This window comes from Talpa europaea (assembly GCF_964194135.1).
Source record: "Talpa europaea genome assembly, chromosome: 6".
In the NCBI taxonomy this organism is placed as follows: domain Eukaryota; kingdom Metazoa; phylum Chordata; class Mammalia; order Eulipotyphla; family Talpidae; genus Talpa; species Talpa europaea.
This window is the reverse complement of record NC_140072.1, coordinates 75,274,146-75,294,024: the sequence shown is the minus strand read 5'-3', so window position 1 is coordinate 75,294,024 and position 19,879 is coordinate 75,274,146. Positions and strand designations below refer to the sequence as shown.

Sequence of the window (19,879 nt, the reverse complement as noted above, 5' to 3'; positions counted from 1 at the left end):
TGGTTTGATCCCCGGCTGCTCCCCGGCCACCAGAGGGTCCCACATGGCGCACAGACCTCTCCTGCTGCCCACTGCTCCCCTCAGCAGTGTACTTCGGTCCTTCTGCCTGCTCTGCTCCCCGCTCTGGCTCTGGTGAATTCTCTCACCCTTCCTCGCTTCTAACTGTACCCAGTGCTTGTACAAATAAATAAGTAAATCTTACAAAAAAAAAAAAAAAGTTAGAACAAGGAAAGTACTATTTAAAAAAAAAAAAGGCATTCCAGTATTTCTATACCAACAAAAACCAAGACATATTAAGATAGTTGTTTGGTTAAATATTCACTATCATGTGTCAGGCATTCTGTTAAATGCAAAAAAAAAAAAAAAATCACTGCACCACAGACTAACTACTAGTAGTAGATATTATAACACGAATCCTATAAATAATGTGGTATTTTTAGTAAGACTCAATGCTGGCAAATAAGACTGGCACACTCATTCATTAATCTTGCTGTTTTAATACCTTTCTGGAAAGTCATTTGGCAAATATGCACCAGGATCTTTAATTAGCTGTTGGTTCTAAATTCTATTCATTCATGTAATTTCAGCAAGTATGTGCATGCAAAAAGCTGATAGAAAAAAATGCAAGGACTGTATTATCACTGGGTAACGATATTTAATTTTTCTTTTATATATTGTGAATATTTTCTGATTAACAGGCAATTGCTGTCGTGCCTTCCTGTTGGCACATGGCTGTGAAGCTGTTTGCAGCCTCATACAGTTTGCAGTATAGGTTTGATTTCCCATAGGCCAGGGAGATATTCACATGGTGCAGTAGACCTCTCCTGTCTCTTTCCCTCTGCTCCCCTCAGCAGTGCCTTCGGTCCGTCTGCCTGTTCTGCTCCCCACTGTCTCTGGTGAATCCTCTCACCTCTGGCTTGTACCCCAGCTATTGTATAAATAAAAAATAAATCTTTAAAAAAAAGTTTCTGATAGGATTATTGTATTTAACATGTAAAGTGCTTGACTTATATTCAGAAAAAAAGGTTTGTATGAAAAACATCTTCAACTGGTGTGTTGTACATGTGAATGATATCCAATAAATAAGTTTTAAAAAATACATCTTCGCATAGCAATTCTGAATGGACTTAAAACTCTTCATTTAAACACCTACTGGTAACAGCAAATTACAAATGAAAATTCTATTTTTAGGAGTATGCTTAACTAAAAAAGCTGTTTCTCATTTGCTTAGACGGTAAGCAAAGTAATATAGCTCATAAAGACGCCCAAGTTTTCTCACATTCAAGCACAGATACCAAAGCAGTATGTAGCTTTATTGCCGCTTTCAGCCAAAATATTAATCATCTGTGACCCAGGAAATTCGTTATCTTTCTAGGAGGAGAGGGGGAAGAAAACAGAACAAAGCAGTTTAGAATTTGAAATGTTAGAGCCTGGAGCCCAAGAGTCTCTATATGCAGACACTCCGCTCATGTTTGCTGTTCAGTAAGACTCTGGTCCAAAGGCTGTTTTCTACATTAGATTTTCCGTTTCAGGATCAGGTAGAGACGGCAGTCCTGCGACTGAAGCTCGGGGGCTCCGGATTAGGACCACTTCTTGGTGACATTGAGATGACTGAGCTGGTCTCCCACGAATCTGTGTGGGGGAAACTTGGAGGTGCTGGCCGCTTTGATGGCCTGGAAGGCCGCTGCTCTGCGGGCCGCGGCGTGGCCGTGCTCCTGCTCGGCGGTGAGGTACGGCATGCTCAGCCAGTAGTGATTCTCCGCCTCGATCTCCAGGCGCCGGATCATGTTCTGTTTGGCGATGAAAGACACGGCGCGCGGCCGCCGGTGCTTCCCGATCCACTGGCGGCCCGGAATGCGATTGCGGCAGAGGAGGGCGGTGAGGAGCATGGCGCCTGCGGGCGGACAGAGCCCGTGGACACCAGCTGCGCCCCGGGGAGGCGCGGCGAGCGCGCCAAGCCCACCCCTGCCACGCACCTCCCGCGCCCGGGGCCACCCGAGAACGCGCCCGCCGCCGCGAAGGAAGTCGGAGCCCAAGGAGTCGACTCCCCGAGCGTCACAAGAAGCCGCGCACTCACCAGCCGCGAGCCCCAGCGGCCCCAAGTCTCCGCGCTCGCGCCAACACCGCGTCCAGAATGCGCCCGCCCCGTCCCTTCTCGCGAGACTCCCGCTCTCGCGAGAAGACATGGTACTCCGCGGAATCACGCTACTTCCGGCGCGAAGAGATTCAAAGTAACGGCGGGCGGTGACCCCGAGCGGCGGGTCTCCTTCAACCTGCCGTCCTGCTCTCGGATCTTCCCTATGGATCTGATTCGGAACTTCCACGGGAAACTGCGGTCTCTGGCCGTCACCCTAGACAGCGAGACCGTCCGGCTGCAGCGAGCGCTGAACCGAGAGGAAAACGGTGAGAGAGGCTGGCGGGCGAAGGGGTTCGCGGCGGCTGGGACCCCGCCCGCATCCTCGGGTGCGGTGTATTAGAAGGGCATTAACAAATAAAAATACATAACAAATAGAAAAAGAAAAAGGGCATTAACAAAAAAAATTAAACATCAGTAATCGTTTGCAGAAAATATTTTTTACTCTGGCGGGGAGAGCTTCGAGAGAGATATGGGGTGGGGGTGTTACACCTGTCAAAAAGCTGGGGGCTGCGGATACTACCTTTTCGTTCATTCGTAAGTGTGTTGCCCCTGCTATTAGTTCTACTTAAACACAACGCTCTGTTCAAGTAATGAAAGTAGTAATGTTATGTTATGAAGAAGGACTGTCATTTAGGAATAAGAGCCTAAATTGACAAACTCAGTGATTAAAAAATGTACACAAATTGCTTTTATTTATTTTATTTTATATATTTTTTACATCAATTTTCATTTTTTAACAGTGTATGTATTTTCATCTGGGTTATATTCCCCATACAATTTCCAACCCCCTTATTTTGACCCTAATTTCCCCCGCCCCTTTCCCCCATAGTGTGTTTCTGGTTTATAGTTGTTTGTTGATTTTGATTTTTACTTTATTATAATTAGTCTTTTTCCTGATCCTTTATTTAGGTTTTTTAAATTCCTGCTATGAGTGAGACCATGCGGTATTTTTCTTTTTCTCTCTGGCTTATTTCGCTGAGCATGACCCCTTCCAGCTCCATCCGTGTTGCTGCAAATTGCATAAGTTTATCTTTCTCGATTGTGTATATGTACCACATCTCCTTGATTCAGTCATCTATTTTTGGGCATTTGGGTTGTTTCCAAAGCTTAGCTATTGTAAATAGTGCTGCTATAAACATAGGCGTGTAGGTGCCCTTTTGAATTAATGATTCTGTGTCCTTTGGGTAAATACCTAGGAGTGGAATTGCTGGATCCTATGGAAGCTCTATCTTTAGTAGGTTGAGGAATCTCCACACAACTCTCCATAGTGGTTGGACCAGTTTGCACTCCCACCAGCAGTGCAGGAGAGTTGCTTTCTCTCCACATCCTCGCCAACATTTGTTGTAGCTAGTTCTTTTTAATATGTGCCATTCTCACTGGTGTAAGATGGTATCTCATTGTAGTTTTGATTTGCATTTCCCTGATTACAAGTGATGCTGAACATTTTTTCTTATGTCTGTTGGCCATTTGCATTTCCTCTTTGGAGAACTTCCTTTTTAGCTCTGCTGCCCATTTTTTGACTGGATTGTTTACTTTGTTTTTTATTGTTTTTTAACAATAACCCGGGTACAGGCCAGATGCGCAGGAGGGTGAGAGGATTCACCAGATACAGAGCGGGGAACAGAACAGGCAGACAGACGAAATACACTGCTGACGGGAGCAGCCAGCAAGACAGGAGAGGTCTGCCTTGCCATGTGGGACCCTCGCCAGCCGGCAGGATCTAACCGGCGCTGCAGAGGCTGTGGATAGCTTCAGGGCACTGACCTCAACGCCTGCGCCACCAGGGGAGGCCCTTACTTTGTTTTTGTTGAGTCTGGTCAGCTCCTTGTAGATTTTTGCCATCAGTCCTTTATCATTAGTGTTGTGTGCAAAAATTTTCTTCCAGTCAGTGGGGTGTCTCTTTGTTTTGGTTATTGTCTCTTTTGTTGTACAGAACCTCTTTAATTTGATGTAGTCCCCATTGTTTATCTTTGCCTTTGCTATCACTGCTTTGGGTGATGAGTCTTTAGAGATGTTGTTGAGGTGTATGTCATGTAGAGTTTCGTCTATATTTCCTTCTATATGTTTTATGGTTTCAGGTCTTATGTCTAGTTCTTTAATCCATTTTGAGTTGTTTTTTGTGCATGGTGTGAGGTAGTAGTCAAGCTTCATTGTTTTGCATGTAGCAACCCAGTTTTCCCAGCACCATTTATTGAACAAACTTTTCTCGCTCCATTGCATATTCTTTGCACCTTTATCAAAGATTAGTTGACTGTAAATCTGTGGGTTTGTTTCTGGATTTTCTATTCAGGTCCATTGGTCCATGTGTCTGTGTTCCAATACCATGCAGTTTTGATTATTATGGCTTTGTAGTATAGTTTGAAATCTGGGCATGTGATGCCTCCATTCCCTTCTCTTTTTTTCAGGAGAACTTTGGCTATTTGGGGTTTTTGGTGGTTCCATATGTATTTCATCAATATTTGTTCTGTTTCTTTGAAGAATGTCATTGAAATTTTTATTGGAATAGCATTGAATCTGTAAATTGCTTTTGGTAGGATGGCCAATTTGATAATGTTAATTCTTCCAATCCATGAGCAGGGGATGTCTTTCTATTTCTTTGTGTCTTTTTCTATGTCTTTTAACAGTGTTTTATAGTTTTCTTTGTCTAGGTCCTTTACCTCTTTTGTTAGGTTTAATCCCAATATTTAATTTTTTTTTTTTGTTTCAATCATAAAAGGGATGGTTTTCTTGATTTCTTCTTTAGATTTATTGTTTGTGTATAGGAAGGCTACTGATTTTTGTGTGTTTATTTTGTATCCTGCTACTTTACTAAACTGATTGATTAATTTTTCTGTAAAGTGTTTTGGGGTTCTCTATGTATATTATCATATCATTTGCGAATAGTGATAGTTTGACTTCTTCCTTGCCTGTTTGGTTTCCTTATATGTCTTTTTCTTGTCTTACTTATTGCTCTGGCTAGGACCTCCAGTATCATATTGAAAAGCAGTGGTGAGAGTGGACAACCTTGTCTTGTTCCAGATCGTAATGGAAATGCTTTCAGCTTTTCGCCATTGAGAATAATATTGGCTATAGGCTTGTCATATATATGGCCTTTATGATGTTGAGGTATGTTCTTTGTATCCCGAGAATTTCAAGAGCCTTTATCATAAATGAGTGTTATATTTTGTCAAAAGCTTTCTCAGCATCTATTGATATTATCATATGATTTTTATATTTCTTTTTGTATGTGTTGGATTTCATTGATTGATTTTCGGATGTTGAACCATCCTTGTGTCCCTGGAATAAATCCTACTGGGTGGTGGTTAATTACCTTATGGATATGTTGTTGGATTCTCATAGCTAACATTTTATTGAGGATTTTTGCATCTGTGTTCATTAGAGAGATTGGCCTGTAGTTTTCTTTCTTTGTGCTGTCCTTGTTTGGTTTTCGTATTAGTATAATGTTGGCTTCATAGAATGTGTTTGGTGTTATCCCTTCCTTCTTAAGTTTTTGAAAGAGTTTATGAAGGTTAGGCACTAATTTGTTTCTGAATGGTAGAATTCATTTGTAAATCCATCTGGTCTAGGGCTTTTGTTTTTGGGGAGGGTTTTAATTACCATTTCAACACAGATTGCTTTTAAATTACACATAATGTGTCCTTATCAGTAAAAGCATAGTATAAACAAAGTGAAACAATTTCTTGTAAAATACTGCCATTTAGCACAGTTCTTTACTTGTGCAGTGACTTTGTCTTTTCCAAATGATCCATGGTTGCAGTAAAAGACTTTGTCTTTTCCAAATGATCCATGGTTGTCTGTATTTTTCCAAAATAACTCATATCGCCAGCACAAATACTAGTTCTTAGTGCTGTCTTTTGTACATAAACAGAGCAAGCCACTATATATAAACCATTAGTTTTTGTACTAGGGATATTTTTTCAGGTTGTTGCAAGAGTAGTTCAGATTTTCACTTTTATAAATGTCATATTTGTACTTTAAAATATTGCATCCTGTGGACACAGACTCTTTTTACTTTAATTGCATTATGATTAGTTTTCCAGCTATTTAAAAATGTTCCTGTGGTTGTAAATACGTGTATGTGACAAATACTTTGAGATGTGGAAAATTAAAAGAAGAAAAATTTCCTCTAAGTCCTCTATCACAAGACATCACTATTAATATATTAGTAGGCTTTCTACCATTCTTAATTTTAGGGTTGCTTTGTTTTTCTTTCATTTTATTTACATAATTGCTACTATAAGAGACACAAAATTGTACTGATATTTTTGGATTCTTGATAGATAGCTGAATTGCTTTCCACAAAACTTGTCCTAATTTACCTTCTTACCAATATATTATTCTCTGTACACAAATTCTGAACTTTCTTTTGGTTTTATAAAATAACTTTTTTAATTCCTAGCCCATATATATTACAGAATGTACAGAATTGTGATAATTAGAAAGTCATTGCCAAAAATTTTCACCTTTTATGATCATAGTGATGAATCATAAACTAGGTTAATTTTTTTAACTTGTTGAGATGTAATTCAAATACCATAAAATTCATCTTTTAAAAAATGCAATTCAGTGGTATTTAGTATAGTCACAGAGTTGTACAACTGTCATCACAATAAATTTAGATTTTCATCACCTCCAAAAGAAATCCCTTTACCTGTAAACAGCCAGTCCCAGTAATCCTATCGCCACTTGCCACATTAACCTTATGTAACCACTAGTCAACTTTCTGTCACTATAAATTGTCCTATTTTCAACATTTCATATAAATGGAACCATAATATATAGTCTTTGTGACTGACTTATTTCACTTAACATAATGTTGCAGGGTTCATCCATGTCATAATGTGTATCAGCACTTCATCCCATTTTATTGCTTATTTTTATTTCATCATATGGATATATATACCACATTTTGTTTATTCATTGGTAATGGAGATTTGAGTTGTTTCCACAGTTGGGGTTTTATGAATAACACTGTAAATACTCACATGCAGCTTTGTGCAGAACTGTCCAATTGTTTTTCAAACTGGATGTGTATGTTTCCACCAATAATGTGAGTTGCAATTTCTCCACAGCCTCATCAACATTTGTTATTGTCCGTTTTATTGTAGCCATTCCATTGGATATCACTGTGGTATTGATTTGTATTTCCGTAATGAAAATTGGTCAACTTTTAATAGGTGGAAGAAGGTCTTCAAATCAGGTATATTTTAGAAAAGAGAAATAACAATCCTTTAAAATTTTCTTTAACATCTTGTATATGACCAAGTGATTAATAAAGGTGACAGCACAAGGGTAAATGATGTCTTTTCAGTAAGTGGTGCCAGGTCACTTGGACACAAATATGTAAAACAAAAAATGGATCTTGATCCTAACTTAATGCCATAGACAAAAGTCAGTGCTAGATGGTGTATCTAAATGCAAAAGGCAAAACAATAAAGCTTTTAGAAGAAAACATAAGTGTTATTGTTGGCAAAACACTTTTAACATAAGAACCAAAAAGTACTTATAAAGGAAAAAATTGCTAAAAAATCCCTCTTTCTCCCTTCCCCACTCCTTTCCTCCCTACATTCTCCTCTTCCACCTTCCTTTTTTTTTTATCTGAGTGTTGATTATGTGTGTATGTTCAGTTTATCAAGCTATATTCTTAACAACTTCTGTATTTCTCTGTTACATATATGTGAATATTTTAAAGAAAGGCCTTAATACTTTTCTTTGAGATTGACAGGACATAAATTATAAATAAGTATCTCTAAGGGTTTAATTTTAAAAAAATATACTAAATTGTTGTTTTTCTCCTTTTCCTTATTGTACTTTTTCCTTTCAATATTCATATTGAAGACTTTGAAGATTATCCAATGAGAATTTTACATGACCTTCGTTCAGAAGTCCAGATTCTAAAGGTATCCTGCAATATTATCACTTTTATGCAATAACTAAAATATCTAAATAAGCTTAGTCAAATATTAGAGAAATAGTAATGTATGTTCTTTCTTTATAATTGTAATATACTTTTCTTTCCTCATAAAAGGATGATGTCAGTATTCTTCTTGATAAAGTGTGTTTGGAAAGTCAAGAAAACATTGGTTTCATAAAGGCAACAAAAATACTGATGAAAAAAAATTCATTGGATATCATGAAAATTAGAGAGTTTTTCCAGAAGTATGGATATAATCCACGTGCCAAGAAAACTTCAGGTGTGATAACTTTCATTTTACCGCATTTGTTTTAGTATTAAAGAAAGAAGACAGCATAATTACCTAAGTCTACTGTAGACTTGGCCATGGCACTGCCATTATATGATCATCATTTCTGATCATCATTTATTCAATAATTGCTGTGTGCTGAATGCAGTAGATGTGCAATAGGAAGACAACCCTTGCTCTTCTTTCTAAAATGCCAGATAAGAACTAACACAACACTAGTTGAAAGGAGAAAACAGTATAAATCTATATAACTTAGGAATATTTAGCTTCTAGTGCACTTTGCCAGTAGGTAACGAGAAGCCAATCTTAAAGCATGCTTTTTCATTTCTCAATTTTTTTTTCTATAGAATGATTTTTTGGCCACATAAATTGACAATTCTAATAAAGGGTAGTTTCTAAACTTTCTATAGTTGTAGTTTCTAAAGTTTCAAATTTTTTGGGTCTAAATTGCCTCAGTTCAAATCTCTAATTTCACCACTTAATGGCTGTATCATCTTTGACCAGTTACCTAATCTTATACTTAAGTTTCTCATCTATAAAGTGAAGATGTTAATAATATCTGTACCTGAGATTATATAAGGGTTAATGAGATAAAATTTTCTTAGAACAGTGCCTGGCCTGTGTTAACCAACACCCAGTGTTAATGACTGTTGTTATTTTCACACCTATACCTTGAGTGACTAATTTCAGTAGGCATCAGTCTTTGTTTTCCTTTTTGACTTTCGATTGTCTTATACCAAAGGCTCCTTCTCAAGTTCTTTCTTGGCTTTGTCGGTAATATCCTTGATTTGTTGACTCCCAACTTCAGTTCCACACCAATTTCATTAACCATTAGTATACCTAGGAAATGGCAAAGAATTGTGAGAGAAAGAAAGATTTTAGTAAATCATTTCATCTGAAATGTGCTGTATGTTGGTTTAAGCATATGGGATTGAAGCCAGAAATAACTTATTAAAGGTTGAGAAACTACATGTCTTTCTAATGCTCTTCTATTATTTCTTTCAACTAGGTTTTGATACAAGTGTTCCAGGTTGAAAGGATAGAAATTTGTCTTTGTGTAGTGGCCTTTTCTTTCTTTTTTTTTTTTTTTAAAGATTTATTTTATTTATACATCCAGGAACTGGGATATAGGCCAGAGGTATGGGGGTGAGAGGATTCACCAGAGACAGAGTGGCAGAACAGGCAGATTGACTGAAATACACTGCTGAGGGGAGCAGCTGGCTAGACAGGAGAGGTCTGCTGTGCCATGTGGGTGTCTCCCTGGCCGGGGATTGAACTCATGCTACAGTGGCTAGGGATAGCTAGATAGTGCTGAGACTTAACCTTTGCACCACCAGGGAGGCCCTGGTCTTTTCTATTTAACTTAGGTGTTTATAAGTTAAAAATCTAAAACTATTATATTTTGTGTTAAATCTAGATCTTAACTAAATTCCACACTGCAGTTAATGTAATTAAGTGAAAAGTTTCAAGTAAACTAAGACTGGTAAATCACATTAACTGAGATAGTAAGGAAATTGGACTTTAAATTAAGGTGGTTATTGCTTTTTCCATCTTTTAATACATAGTTTACTTGCCTTCTCTAATGTGTCATCAAAATGAGATCAGAAATTTATTAAAGGGACCATTGAAATAAAACTTTTAAAGAATAAGGAGAAAGTCAGAACTTTTTCTCATTTGGGACATTTCAAATGCAGATATCTTATGTGATTTTAGTATGTAAGATTTCCTGGTTTGATATGTGACCAGAATATGACCTCTTTTTTTTCTCCCAGTGGATGAACAAGAAGTCACTGACTTTAAACCAGAGTCTACTGAGCATGAAAATGTTAAGAAGTCTGATGTGAAGGATGATTTGTCTGATCCTGCTATTTTAGGCAGTTCTGTTTCTGAGAAATCTCCACGAAGTCCACAACTTTCAGATTTTGGACTTGAGCGGTACATGATACCCCAAGCTTTGCCAAGCCCTCTGCAGGTGGTAAACAACCATAAGGAAGAGCCAAAACATTTAACTCCATCTTCTACACAATCACTAGTTAAAGTACCAAAAACTCCAAAATGTGCCTTAAAGATGGATGATTTTGAATGTGTGACTCCAAAATTAGAACACTTTGGTATCTCTGAATATACTATGTGTTTAAATGAAGATTACACAATGGGACTGAAAAATATGAAGGAAAAAAGGTAACAGCTTTCTTAAAAGGCACATTTTATCTAATTTTCTAAATCTTTGGCATTTATTGACTTTTTCTAGGAAAAATATGTTGCTGAAAATATCTTTAAAAGATTTTCAGATACTTCATATTTCAAGGAAGTAAGAATACAATAAAGTATGGGCTATTGGTCTCCTCAGGTTAGATTCTGTAGCACCTGAAAAAGAAGGTATTGGGGGGATTGAGAAGAGGGGATAAAATTAAGGGAGTAAAATTAGTAAGAACTTGTGATTGATTTGGTATGGAGACTTTGGAAAAGAAGGAGATCTTGGATATATCATACAAATCTGTTTTGTTGCCTGGTATAAATGGTAAAGAAAACAATGAAGATAGGAATACCTACAGCTGGACGTAGAGGTGATATGTTTATATGTTGATTTTGAGGTACCTGTAGAAGTGCTCTTAAACTAAAATATTTAAATATGATTTGAAAGTTCAGTGATGAATTTTATGCTAGATCAAAGAGATTGGGAAGGATAGTGTGGAAATGGTGATTGAAGAGTTACCATGTAAGTGAAAACAGCTCATATCAGATCCATATCTCTCAGAATTATGAATATTAGCAAAGAAGTTAAACATTCAACTCAGTCAGAAAAAAGCCTCCCACAATTTTGGCAAAAAAAGAACAAAATAAACACTAAATATAAAATGGCATCATAAAAGATTTTTAAAAGGATAGAATTGGTAAATTTAAGAAATGGTTGTTATTTAAACAAATGCAAATGACAAAACTAGGAACTAAGGGGCTGTATTTTTTTAAGCTATTATAAGTGCTAAATGGTGGAATATTGGGAAATTTGGAAAGCACAGATGAATGAAATAATTTCTAAAACAATTTAGAATTATCAAAATCAACTTGGAGTAGAAAACCTGGATACACTAAATCTCAGAGAATAAAACTGAAAAAGTTGTTTCTAGGCAGAGTGATTTTCTGGATGAATTATTCCATAATTTCAGAGAACGTACTTGTTCCATCCTTTCTATACCAGTTCTTTTTCTGATGAGGAAATACACATTGTAGTGCAGATGCCAATACCTCCCCTGGAGACCTTCAGATTCACCAAACCTCCTCTATTCCATTTCCTTACTAGTTCAATAAGACACAAAACTCTTCAGTTTAGTTTATGAGATTAATGTATTCGACACAATATTGGTAAAGTACACAAAAGGTAACTATGACTCAGCCTACATTATGAATATAAATTTTTACAGTTGTGAAAATCCTAATTACAAATTCAAGGACCTCCCTGGTGGGACAAGGGGTTAAGCGCCACGCTGTGAAGCAATCCACAGCCTCTACAGCACAAGGTCAATCCCCGGCCAGCCAGAGAGAAACCCACATGGTGAGGTAGACCTCTCCTGTCTCGCCCCCTCAGCAATGTATTTCAGTAGATCTCCCTGTTCTGTTCCCCATTCTGTCTCTGGTGAATCTTCTCACCACCTGCATATCTGGCCTGTACCCCAGCTCTTGTATGTATAAATAAATAAATCTTTAAAAAAATACAAATTCGATAATATTAAGAGTATGATGGACAATTTCAAATTAAGCTTATTCCAGGAATGCAAAAATAGTTTAATATTTGAGAACTCATAGAATATATTATTTCTGTGATTGAATAAGAAAAAAAGGATGAGCTCAATAGATGCCAATAAGAAATTTGATCAGAATTTGATACCCATTCTTCATCTCAAATACTTAGTTAAACTCTAAGTAGAAGGATACTTCATTAACACAGCGATAAGAATACCTAACTTAATAAAGCTGTCTATCACCATTTAACATCAACATCACTCTTGGTGCTCTGGCCAATGTAATGATGAGTTTTATACTGTTTTATATACTATAGAAATAGATCAGAAATAAAAATAAGCATTTCTGTGTTGTATTTCTAGGCCATGTTTTGTCCTGGGCAACTCAGGAAGGTCACATCTAAAACATCTAGAAATAATGAAAGCTCAAGAAAGAAGCTCATATAAGATACATTGAGATACTCATTTTAAAAATATGTTTTCCCATACTAATAACTAGTTGGTAAATGTAGTAGGAAAATCCATTCAAATTTGCAACAAAAAAGTAAAGTACTCATGCCAGTCCTAGATGAAGGACTGATATGATTAAAATCAGAAAATATTTCTGAGTTACAAAGACAGATAATATATTACTGAATAGAATGACTGCTATTAAGATGTTTAATGATATAATTTAAAAAATTTAAAAATGTCATATAATTATAACAAGCCTCAATTATTTTTTCTAAGTTGGAGAATGGAGGGATATTTGACAATAACAATTCTAAAATTATTTGCAAGAATAAAATTTAAGTACAGCTAAGAAAATAATGAAAAGTAACAGTAACTGTATTTGACCTAGATATTAAAACATATAAGCTATTGCAAGTAAAACAGTATAAAACCCCAGAATGGACCTATGTTTTAGTCTTAAAAAAAAATGAGTTCTTAATCTATATCAATACTGATGGTAAAATTCCACTTTATGATTTGAATCCATGAACTATATAATGCCTATATTTAATGAGTTGAATTTGGACTTTCAGTCAGGATTTTTTGTTTTTTTTTTTTAAAGATTTATTTATTTTTATACAAGAGCTGGGGTACAGGCCAGAGGCACGGGAGGGTGAGAGGATTCGCCAGAGACAGAGCAGGGAGCAGAGCAAGCAGACGACGGAAGTACATTGCTGAGGGGAGCAGCGGGCACAACAGGGGAATTCTGCCACACCATGTGGGATTCTCGCTGGCCAGCTGGGATCAAACCCGCACTGCTAAGGCTGCGGATAGTTTCACAGTGCAGCACTCAACCTGCTGCGCTGCCGGGGAGGCCCTCAATCAGGTTCTTAACCCACTTCTTAGTCAAAACCATCAATACAAAATAGTTCTTAGCTTTTTTGAGCAATGGGTGTATATTTAAAAACAAATTGCCCCATGGAATTTCTGTTTCACAGAAAAGAATTGTCAACATTAGTGTAGACTTGGTGATCTGTAGTAAGGTTAAATTTTTTCCAGAGGTTTAATATTAACTTTGTTTTTAAACCCTACAATTTCTATGTGAATCATGCCAGGGATGAGACCATGGAAACAGAACCAATAATCAATGATAATTTCACTACCACACCTGGCTTCATAGTACAACGGTTGGAAAAAAACGGTTAAGTATAAATATCAAGTTACTTTTCACTATTCTTTTCATACTATCTTTGTCTTACAAAGATGATTCTGTCACCTTAGACCCTCTAATAGCCTTCTGCATCTTGTTAGTTCCTAACATTGAATTAACAACCATTCAGGATCATCATGATTTTGTACAAGAAAAAGATAATTTTCACGCATGTTTTTCATACTCTTGCTATGTTCAGTATTTCTTAGCTTGCTTGTTTTTTAAGACTAACTTAAAACATACTCATTCACTTAGGTTTTTATATAAAGCTAATAGTACTTCCCCCCCATTTAGTTAATAGTCTATTGATTAGAGCTCTATATTGTCTTTCTTACATAAAGCATACCCACAATACATCACAATACCACAATACACCGCTAACATTTCTGATTTTTTAAAAAATGTACAAGAACTTAAAGAAAATTTTCATGTCTTGTTTTCATGAAAGATAGGAAATAAAAAATTCTGGAGTTTCATGGTTTCTTTATAATTATAGTCTAATCCTATCAGATTTATTGGCAAGCTTTTTAAAGGAAATTGTCTTATTCTTTTCAAATTTTTAATGTATTTTCAGAAAAGTTCTTTTTGTACCAGTTTCACTGACTTATATTTTGTTAAATTATGTCATTAAATTAAATGCTGCTGTCACAAATAAGTGTGAAAATATAAAACTCACTCATAGTAAGCTTATAACTCATAAGAGAACATGATTATATCAAAGAGTAGCCTAGTTTTTAAAAATAGGTCAGAAATAAGTTCTCAATGGATTATGAACTTTAGAAAATGATAAAAGAGAAAATCTTTGTGACTTGTGGAATGGGAATTTTTGTTCACTTGTGGATCTTTGTTGGTTTTTTTTTTTTTTCAAAGTTTTAGGTGTACAACTTTACATTGTATATACTATGTTGTGATCACAACCGAAAGTCTAGTTTCCATCTAAAATCATACATTGGCCTCCATTGCTGATTTTACCCATGCCCCTTTCCCTATTCCCTTCTACTAACCACAGTTCTGTTGACAGATTCTTAAGTATTTTTTTATATTTATTTGCTTTATGATCTATGAGTGAGATCATATGATATCTGTTGCATATCTGTTGCATATGTCAAGATTTCATCTTTTTTTGTAGATGAATAATATTTGGTTATTGATATGTATGTATTTATTGTCATTATTGATCATTATTATAATTTAAAAGTTGAAATTCTTACAACTTTATTTTCAGATATTTATTTTTTTATACCATCCCGTGTATCTTCTAGATGCTGAATATACAAATTCCCCATTGGTACCTACATTCTGCACTCCTGGTTTGAAAATTCCTTCTACAAAGAACATTACAGCTTTGGTAAATTTCCATAAAATTGAAAGCTCTAACCTTTTTCCAAATGACAAAATGCACTACTATTTCCCAACTCAACCGGGCTTTAAAAAATTTAAGACTGATAATAGCCTTTATGAGTGTATTTACAATATATTTCTGGAGGGTAATTTAATAGCACATATCAAGAGTTTAAAATTTGTTCATACCCTCCAATCATGTCTCAGAATTTATTCTAAGGTACGTTGGGACAAAATACCTTAGATAAGGATGTGACAGAATAGAACATTATTGATAAGAGCAAAACATGGAAAAGAATCCAAATGTCAGATGATGGATGAGATGCAAAATACAAGTGGTATCCATAAGATCTGATGTTATATAACTATCATATGTTTTGAACAACAATACATAAAAAAGTGTTCTCAGGAAATATTTAATGATGGAAAATGATATCTGTGTATGTACACACACACTCACATGTTAAGGAAAAAGAATGGATATAAATATGCCAAAATGTGATTATCCATGGATGATAGATATATGGGAGATTTTTTTGTGCTTACTTTAATTCAAATTTTTCTCACTGAACAAATTTACTATAATCAAAAACCTCAGGGCCTCCCCGGTGGTGCAGCAGGTTGAGCGTAGCACTGTGAAGCTATCTGCAGCTTCTGCAGCACAGTTTCGATTCCCAGCCGGCCAGGGAGATACCCATATAGCGCAGTAGACCTCTCCTGTCTTGCCCACTGCTCCCCTCAGCAGTGTGTTTCAGTCAGTCTGCCTGTTCTGTTCCCCACTCTGTCTCTGGTGAATTCTCTAACCCTCCTGTTTCTCTGTCCTGTACCCCAGTTCTTGTATAAATAAATCTTTAAAAATAAATAAAAAACCTCAGTCCTTTTTAAAGTTAGTGTGAACACAAGACGATGCAGTACACTGAGCTGTCCATTAGAATGTTCTGCCGTTTATTGGGCCTCCCCAGTGGCGCAGCGGTTGAGTGCTGGGTTGCAAGGCTGCCTGCAGCCCCTGCAGTGCCGGTTTGATCCCCGGCCACCAGGTGAGGGTCCCACATGGCGCGCAGATCTCTCCTGCCACCCGCTGCTCCCCTCAGCAGTGTACTTCGTCAGTCTGCCTGCTCTGCTCTCTGCTCTGACTCTGGTGCATTCTCTCACCCTCCCGCGCTTCTGACTGTACCCAGTGCTTGTATAAATAAATAAATAAATCTTTTTTTTTTTTTTTTTAAAAAAAGAATGTTCTGCCCTGAAAATGTTCTGTAATCTGCATTCTAGTTTATTAGCTACTAATTTACTTGTTTTCAGCATAAAATGTGGCTCAGAACTAATTTTTAATGTATTTTTTATAAAGATTTATTTTACTCTTTTTTTTTTTTTTAAGATCCATTTACCTATGCATACAAGAACCAGGGCACAGGCCAGAGGCTTGGGGGAGGGGGGTGAGAGGACTCACCAGAGACAGAATGGGGAACAGAACAGGCAGATCAACAGTGCTGAAGGGAGCAGTGGGCTAGACAGGAGAGGTTCACCACGCCATGTGGGTAGCTCCCTAGTCTGCCAAGGATCAAACTCTTTCTGCAGAGGCTGCAGACAGCCTCACAGTGCTGTGTTCAACCCTTTGTGCCACCAGGGAAGCCCAAGATTTATTTTATTTATGTGTACAAGAGCTAGAATGTAGGCAAGAGTTGCAGGGAGGGTGAGAGGATTCACCGGGGCGGGGGGGAGCAGAACAGATGGATTGACTGAAATACACTTTTGAGGGGAGCAGCAGGCCAAACAGGAGAGGTCTGTTGTGCCATGTGGGTTAGCTCCCTGGCCGGGGATTGAAATCATGCAGCAGTGGCTGGCGATAGCTTAATAGACTTGTGTCTTTAACCCCTGCACCACCACGGAAGCCCTTAATATTTTTAATTGGAATTAAATTTAAATCACTCTATATAGCTTGTGGCTACCATGTTAGGCATTACACCTGTAGACGAGGAAAATGCTGGACTATCAGTTGAAGTATCAGGTTATCTGCTTGCTGTACTTCCCATTTACAGTCAGTACACCCCTTAAGTTCCTCTTCATCCAAAAGGCTCTCTGTTGATGTTATTCTCCCTCTTAACTCCAATCCTCAGGAGATGGGGTAACTTCCCCAGTTGGTCTTAGCATGAATGAATGGCATGCTTAGCTTATCTCAGATCTGCTCTCTCCTTGGGAGGAAGGGCATGTGGCAACACTTTTGCTCATCCATGTGCCGACTTATATGGTCAAATTTACTGCTGTCTGAGAATGAATGGGTGAGTCCATCTCAGTCGGTTCAGATAAGTACACTTAGTTTTCATATTAAGCTCTAGTTAAGACAGCCCAAGTAATCGAGATGGTCTTTTTGTCCTCTATATGCCATTGGTTTGTTTTCTCAATTTTATGTAGTACTTAGAAGAGAGGTTCATTTTGGAATTTACTTAGTGATCACAACAGAACGAAGAATTGACTTGATTTTCACTTATCACCATATTTTTTAATCACCATAATTTAATGACTTTTTATCTATTAGGCATCCGCAAATGATCCATTATCAGAAACAGAATGCTCATCAAATGATTTGGAAATGAAAGACTGTACATCATTATTTTTAAATTCGGACAAGTGCTTTCAGAATTTTGCGGCTCCCTCATCTCCTAAAATTTCTTCTTATGAGAATCTTCTCAGAACACCTATACCTCCAGAAGTAACTACAATTCCAGAAGATGTTCTGCAGGTTATTTTTCCAGGCTATTTTTCATATATATATATATATATATATATATTCTTTTGGAAATAGATACTTGTATTAAAAACCTGAAACTGTATAAACTAACTTATTTTTGAGCTGGTTTGGGTATTGAGAAAAGCTGAATTCTGAGCTGTTAGGGCCTTCTCAGGACCAATTTGGCAAAGATTCTTCTGAACTGAGCACAGCTAGTGATTTCATACTTACGCCATCAAGGGGAATTTTCACTTTAAATTTATGTTCTGAAATACATAATATTTTTAATAGTTGTTCACCCTCATTGCCATGTTGACCCTGATTTCCATTGTAGATGTTGCTGGCAAACCAGAAATGTCATGTATCCCACAGTTCTACAGAATAGGGTATCACGAATAATTTCTATCAGTTTCTTGAACTTGATATGCCTTGAACCTCCATTTGAGAAACACTGATTTAAATAGAATATCTGATTTTTTAGTACAACATAACTTACCACACTGCTAATAACTGCCAACTTTGCTAATTAACCACCCCTCTGAAGCATCCACCCCTCTAAATAGAAGTTTTAGAGTCTGGCAATTATGCCTAGGCAAATGGAATTCTTAATAACCATTCTAGAAATCTTCCTAGCTTATGGAGAGCTATGAGGAAGATAAAACTACTAGGGAAAATACCCAAATGTTATTAGAATGGACCCATCCAAAGATAACAGCAAAAAATTTATTATCCTTCCTTATCTATTTTTTTCTGCTTCCTTGAGCATACAAATTGAGTAATGAAGGTGCATCATCTGTCTCTAGTAGTTAAATGTTGTTTCCACTTGGTGTGGTTGATCCTTATTTTTAGGTAAACAGAGGGAAATCTTGTATTTAATGCATTATGTGAAGAAGTCATAGCAGATATTTTGGATTCTTTATAATTTTTATAACTAATGATTTTTCCTTTGAGTAGTTACTTCTCTTACTTTCACATCTTTGTAAAGGCTTTATCTGCTCTCACGAATGCATTGCTACATCTTTCCATTAGCCTTCACAGTACCTTTTACAAGGCTTAAGAAATCAGCCTACACATCTAAGTTACATTTCTACTATCTCCGTCTTTTCTTTGCTGTTAAACATCTGTCCCTGCTGCTAAGAAATTCCTACTATTTCAAATAACCTACATCTTCTAATTTTCCTTGACTTTCCTTACCTGCAGATTCCTGTTACATTTTTCATATATGACTTGATAAAAAGGAATTTGCTTTGTTTTAGATTTTATCAAAATACAACTCAAAGCTAGCTACTCCAGTAGCAGTTAAAGCTGTGCCATCCAGCAAAGTGCTCCTTACTAAATATAAAGATCAAAGCAGCCAAGATGTCGGCAACAAAGAAAACTGGTGAAAGTGAGTATACTTTCTAAAGAAAGTAAGTGTGTTGAGAACAGTTAAAATTAACACTTGAATAGTAAAATTTTGTAAATTTAATTTAAATCTAACATTTGGCAACTTAGGTTAACAACCTGTCGCTATTTTTTGATATAACACTTATGATCGCTGCATCTCAGACCCCCATACTAGCAAGTTTGATGTTACCATTGGGAATCTGTTCCCAACTTTTTTTAAGTATAAAAATATATACGCACAACGTTGTGTCATTTGTTTTATTGATGGTTATGAATTCTGTGTAATTGGTATTTTTATTTGTATCCTTTTGCAGAGCTTCCAGCAGATTCATTCAAAATAAGATGAAAGCAGAGCTGGACTGTCACTCACATCCTCCTACTTCTTGCCCCCTTTTTAAAAACCAGCCCATAGGGAAGATAAGCATGGACACTGATGTCATAGTGTTCTTTTTAATTAAGCTTTGATATAGTTTAATCACAGTATTGACATATAGTTCAGTTATTCCATTTTAATTATAATTACTGTTTCATTGACTTCAAATTTGCCCTGCCTAATCTAACAGTGATTTAAGAAATATTAGCAAGCAGGATAAATAATTTAAAAATTGTAAATGTTAGTTTGCTACTCAAATAAAGTTATTCCTGATATTCTTGGGGCTGAGTGGTTATTGCTACCCCATAGAACTGTGCTTCTTCTTTGATCCT

At 36.6% G+C, this 19,879-nt stretch overlaps 2 protein-coding genes across 3 annotated transcripts; one reads left to right on the top strand and one right to left on the bottom strand.

The window, feature by feature from the left end:
• Nucleotides 1-1,468: 1,468 nt before the first annotated feature.
• On the bottom strand, nucleotides 1,469-2,186 carry MRPL57 (mitochondrial ribosomal protein L57; the record flags this gene model as incomplete). Of its 2 annotated transcripts, XM_084235362.1 has the most annotated exons (2): nucleotides 1,469-1,894; nucleotides 2,078-2,097. In XM_084235362.1, one exon carries the CDS (start codon nucleotides 1,887-1,889, stop codon nucleotides 1,581-1,583), a length of 309 nt encoding a protein of 102 aa, XP_084091488.1. In that variant the 3' UTR covers nucleotides 1,469-1,580. The 2 variants fall into 2 exon arrangements, with proteins under 2 accessions (XP_084091488.1, XP_084091487.1); XM_084235361.1 differs by having other exon boundaries at nucleotides 1,469-2,186.
• Nucleotides 2,187-2,271: 85 nt separating this feature from the next.
• SKA3 (spindle and kinetochore associated complex subunit 3) lies at nucleotides 2,272-19,173 on the top strand (the record flags this gene model as incomplete). Its single annotated transcript, XM_084235360.1, has 8 exons — nucleotides 2,272-2,403; nucleotides 7,976-8,037; nucleotides 8,166-8,331; nucleotides 10,113-10,521; nucleotides 13,628-13,713; nucleotides 14,985-15,070; nucleotides 17,597-17,800; nucleotides 19,045-19,173. Exons 1-8 carry the CDS (start codon nucleotides 2,301-2,303, stop codon nucleotides 19,171-19,173), a joined length of 1,245 nt encoding a protein of 414 aa, XP_084091486.1. The 5' UTR covers nucleotides 2,272-2,300.
• Between the last annotated feature and the right edge of the window lie 706 nt (nucleotides 19,174-19,879).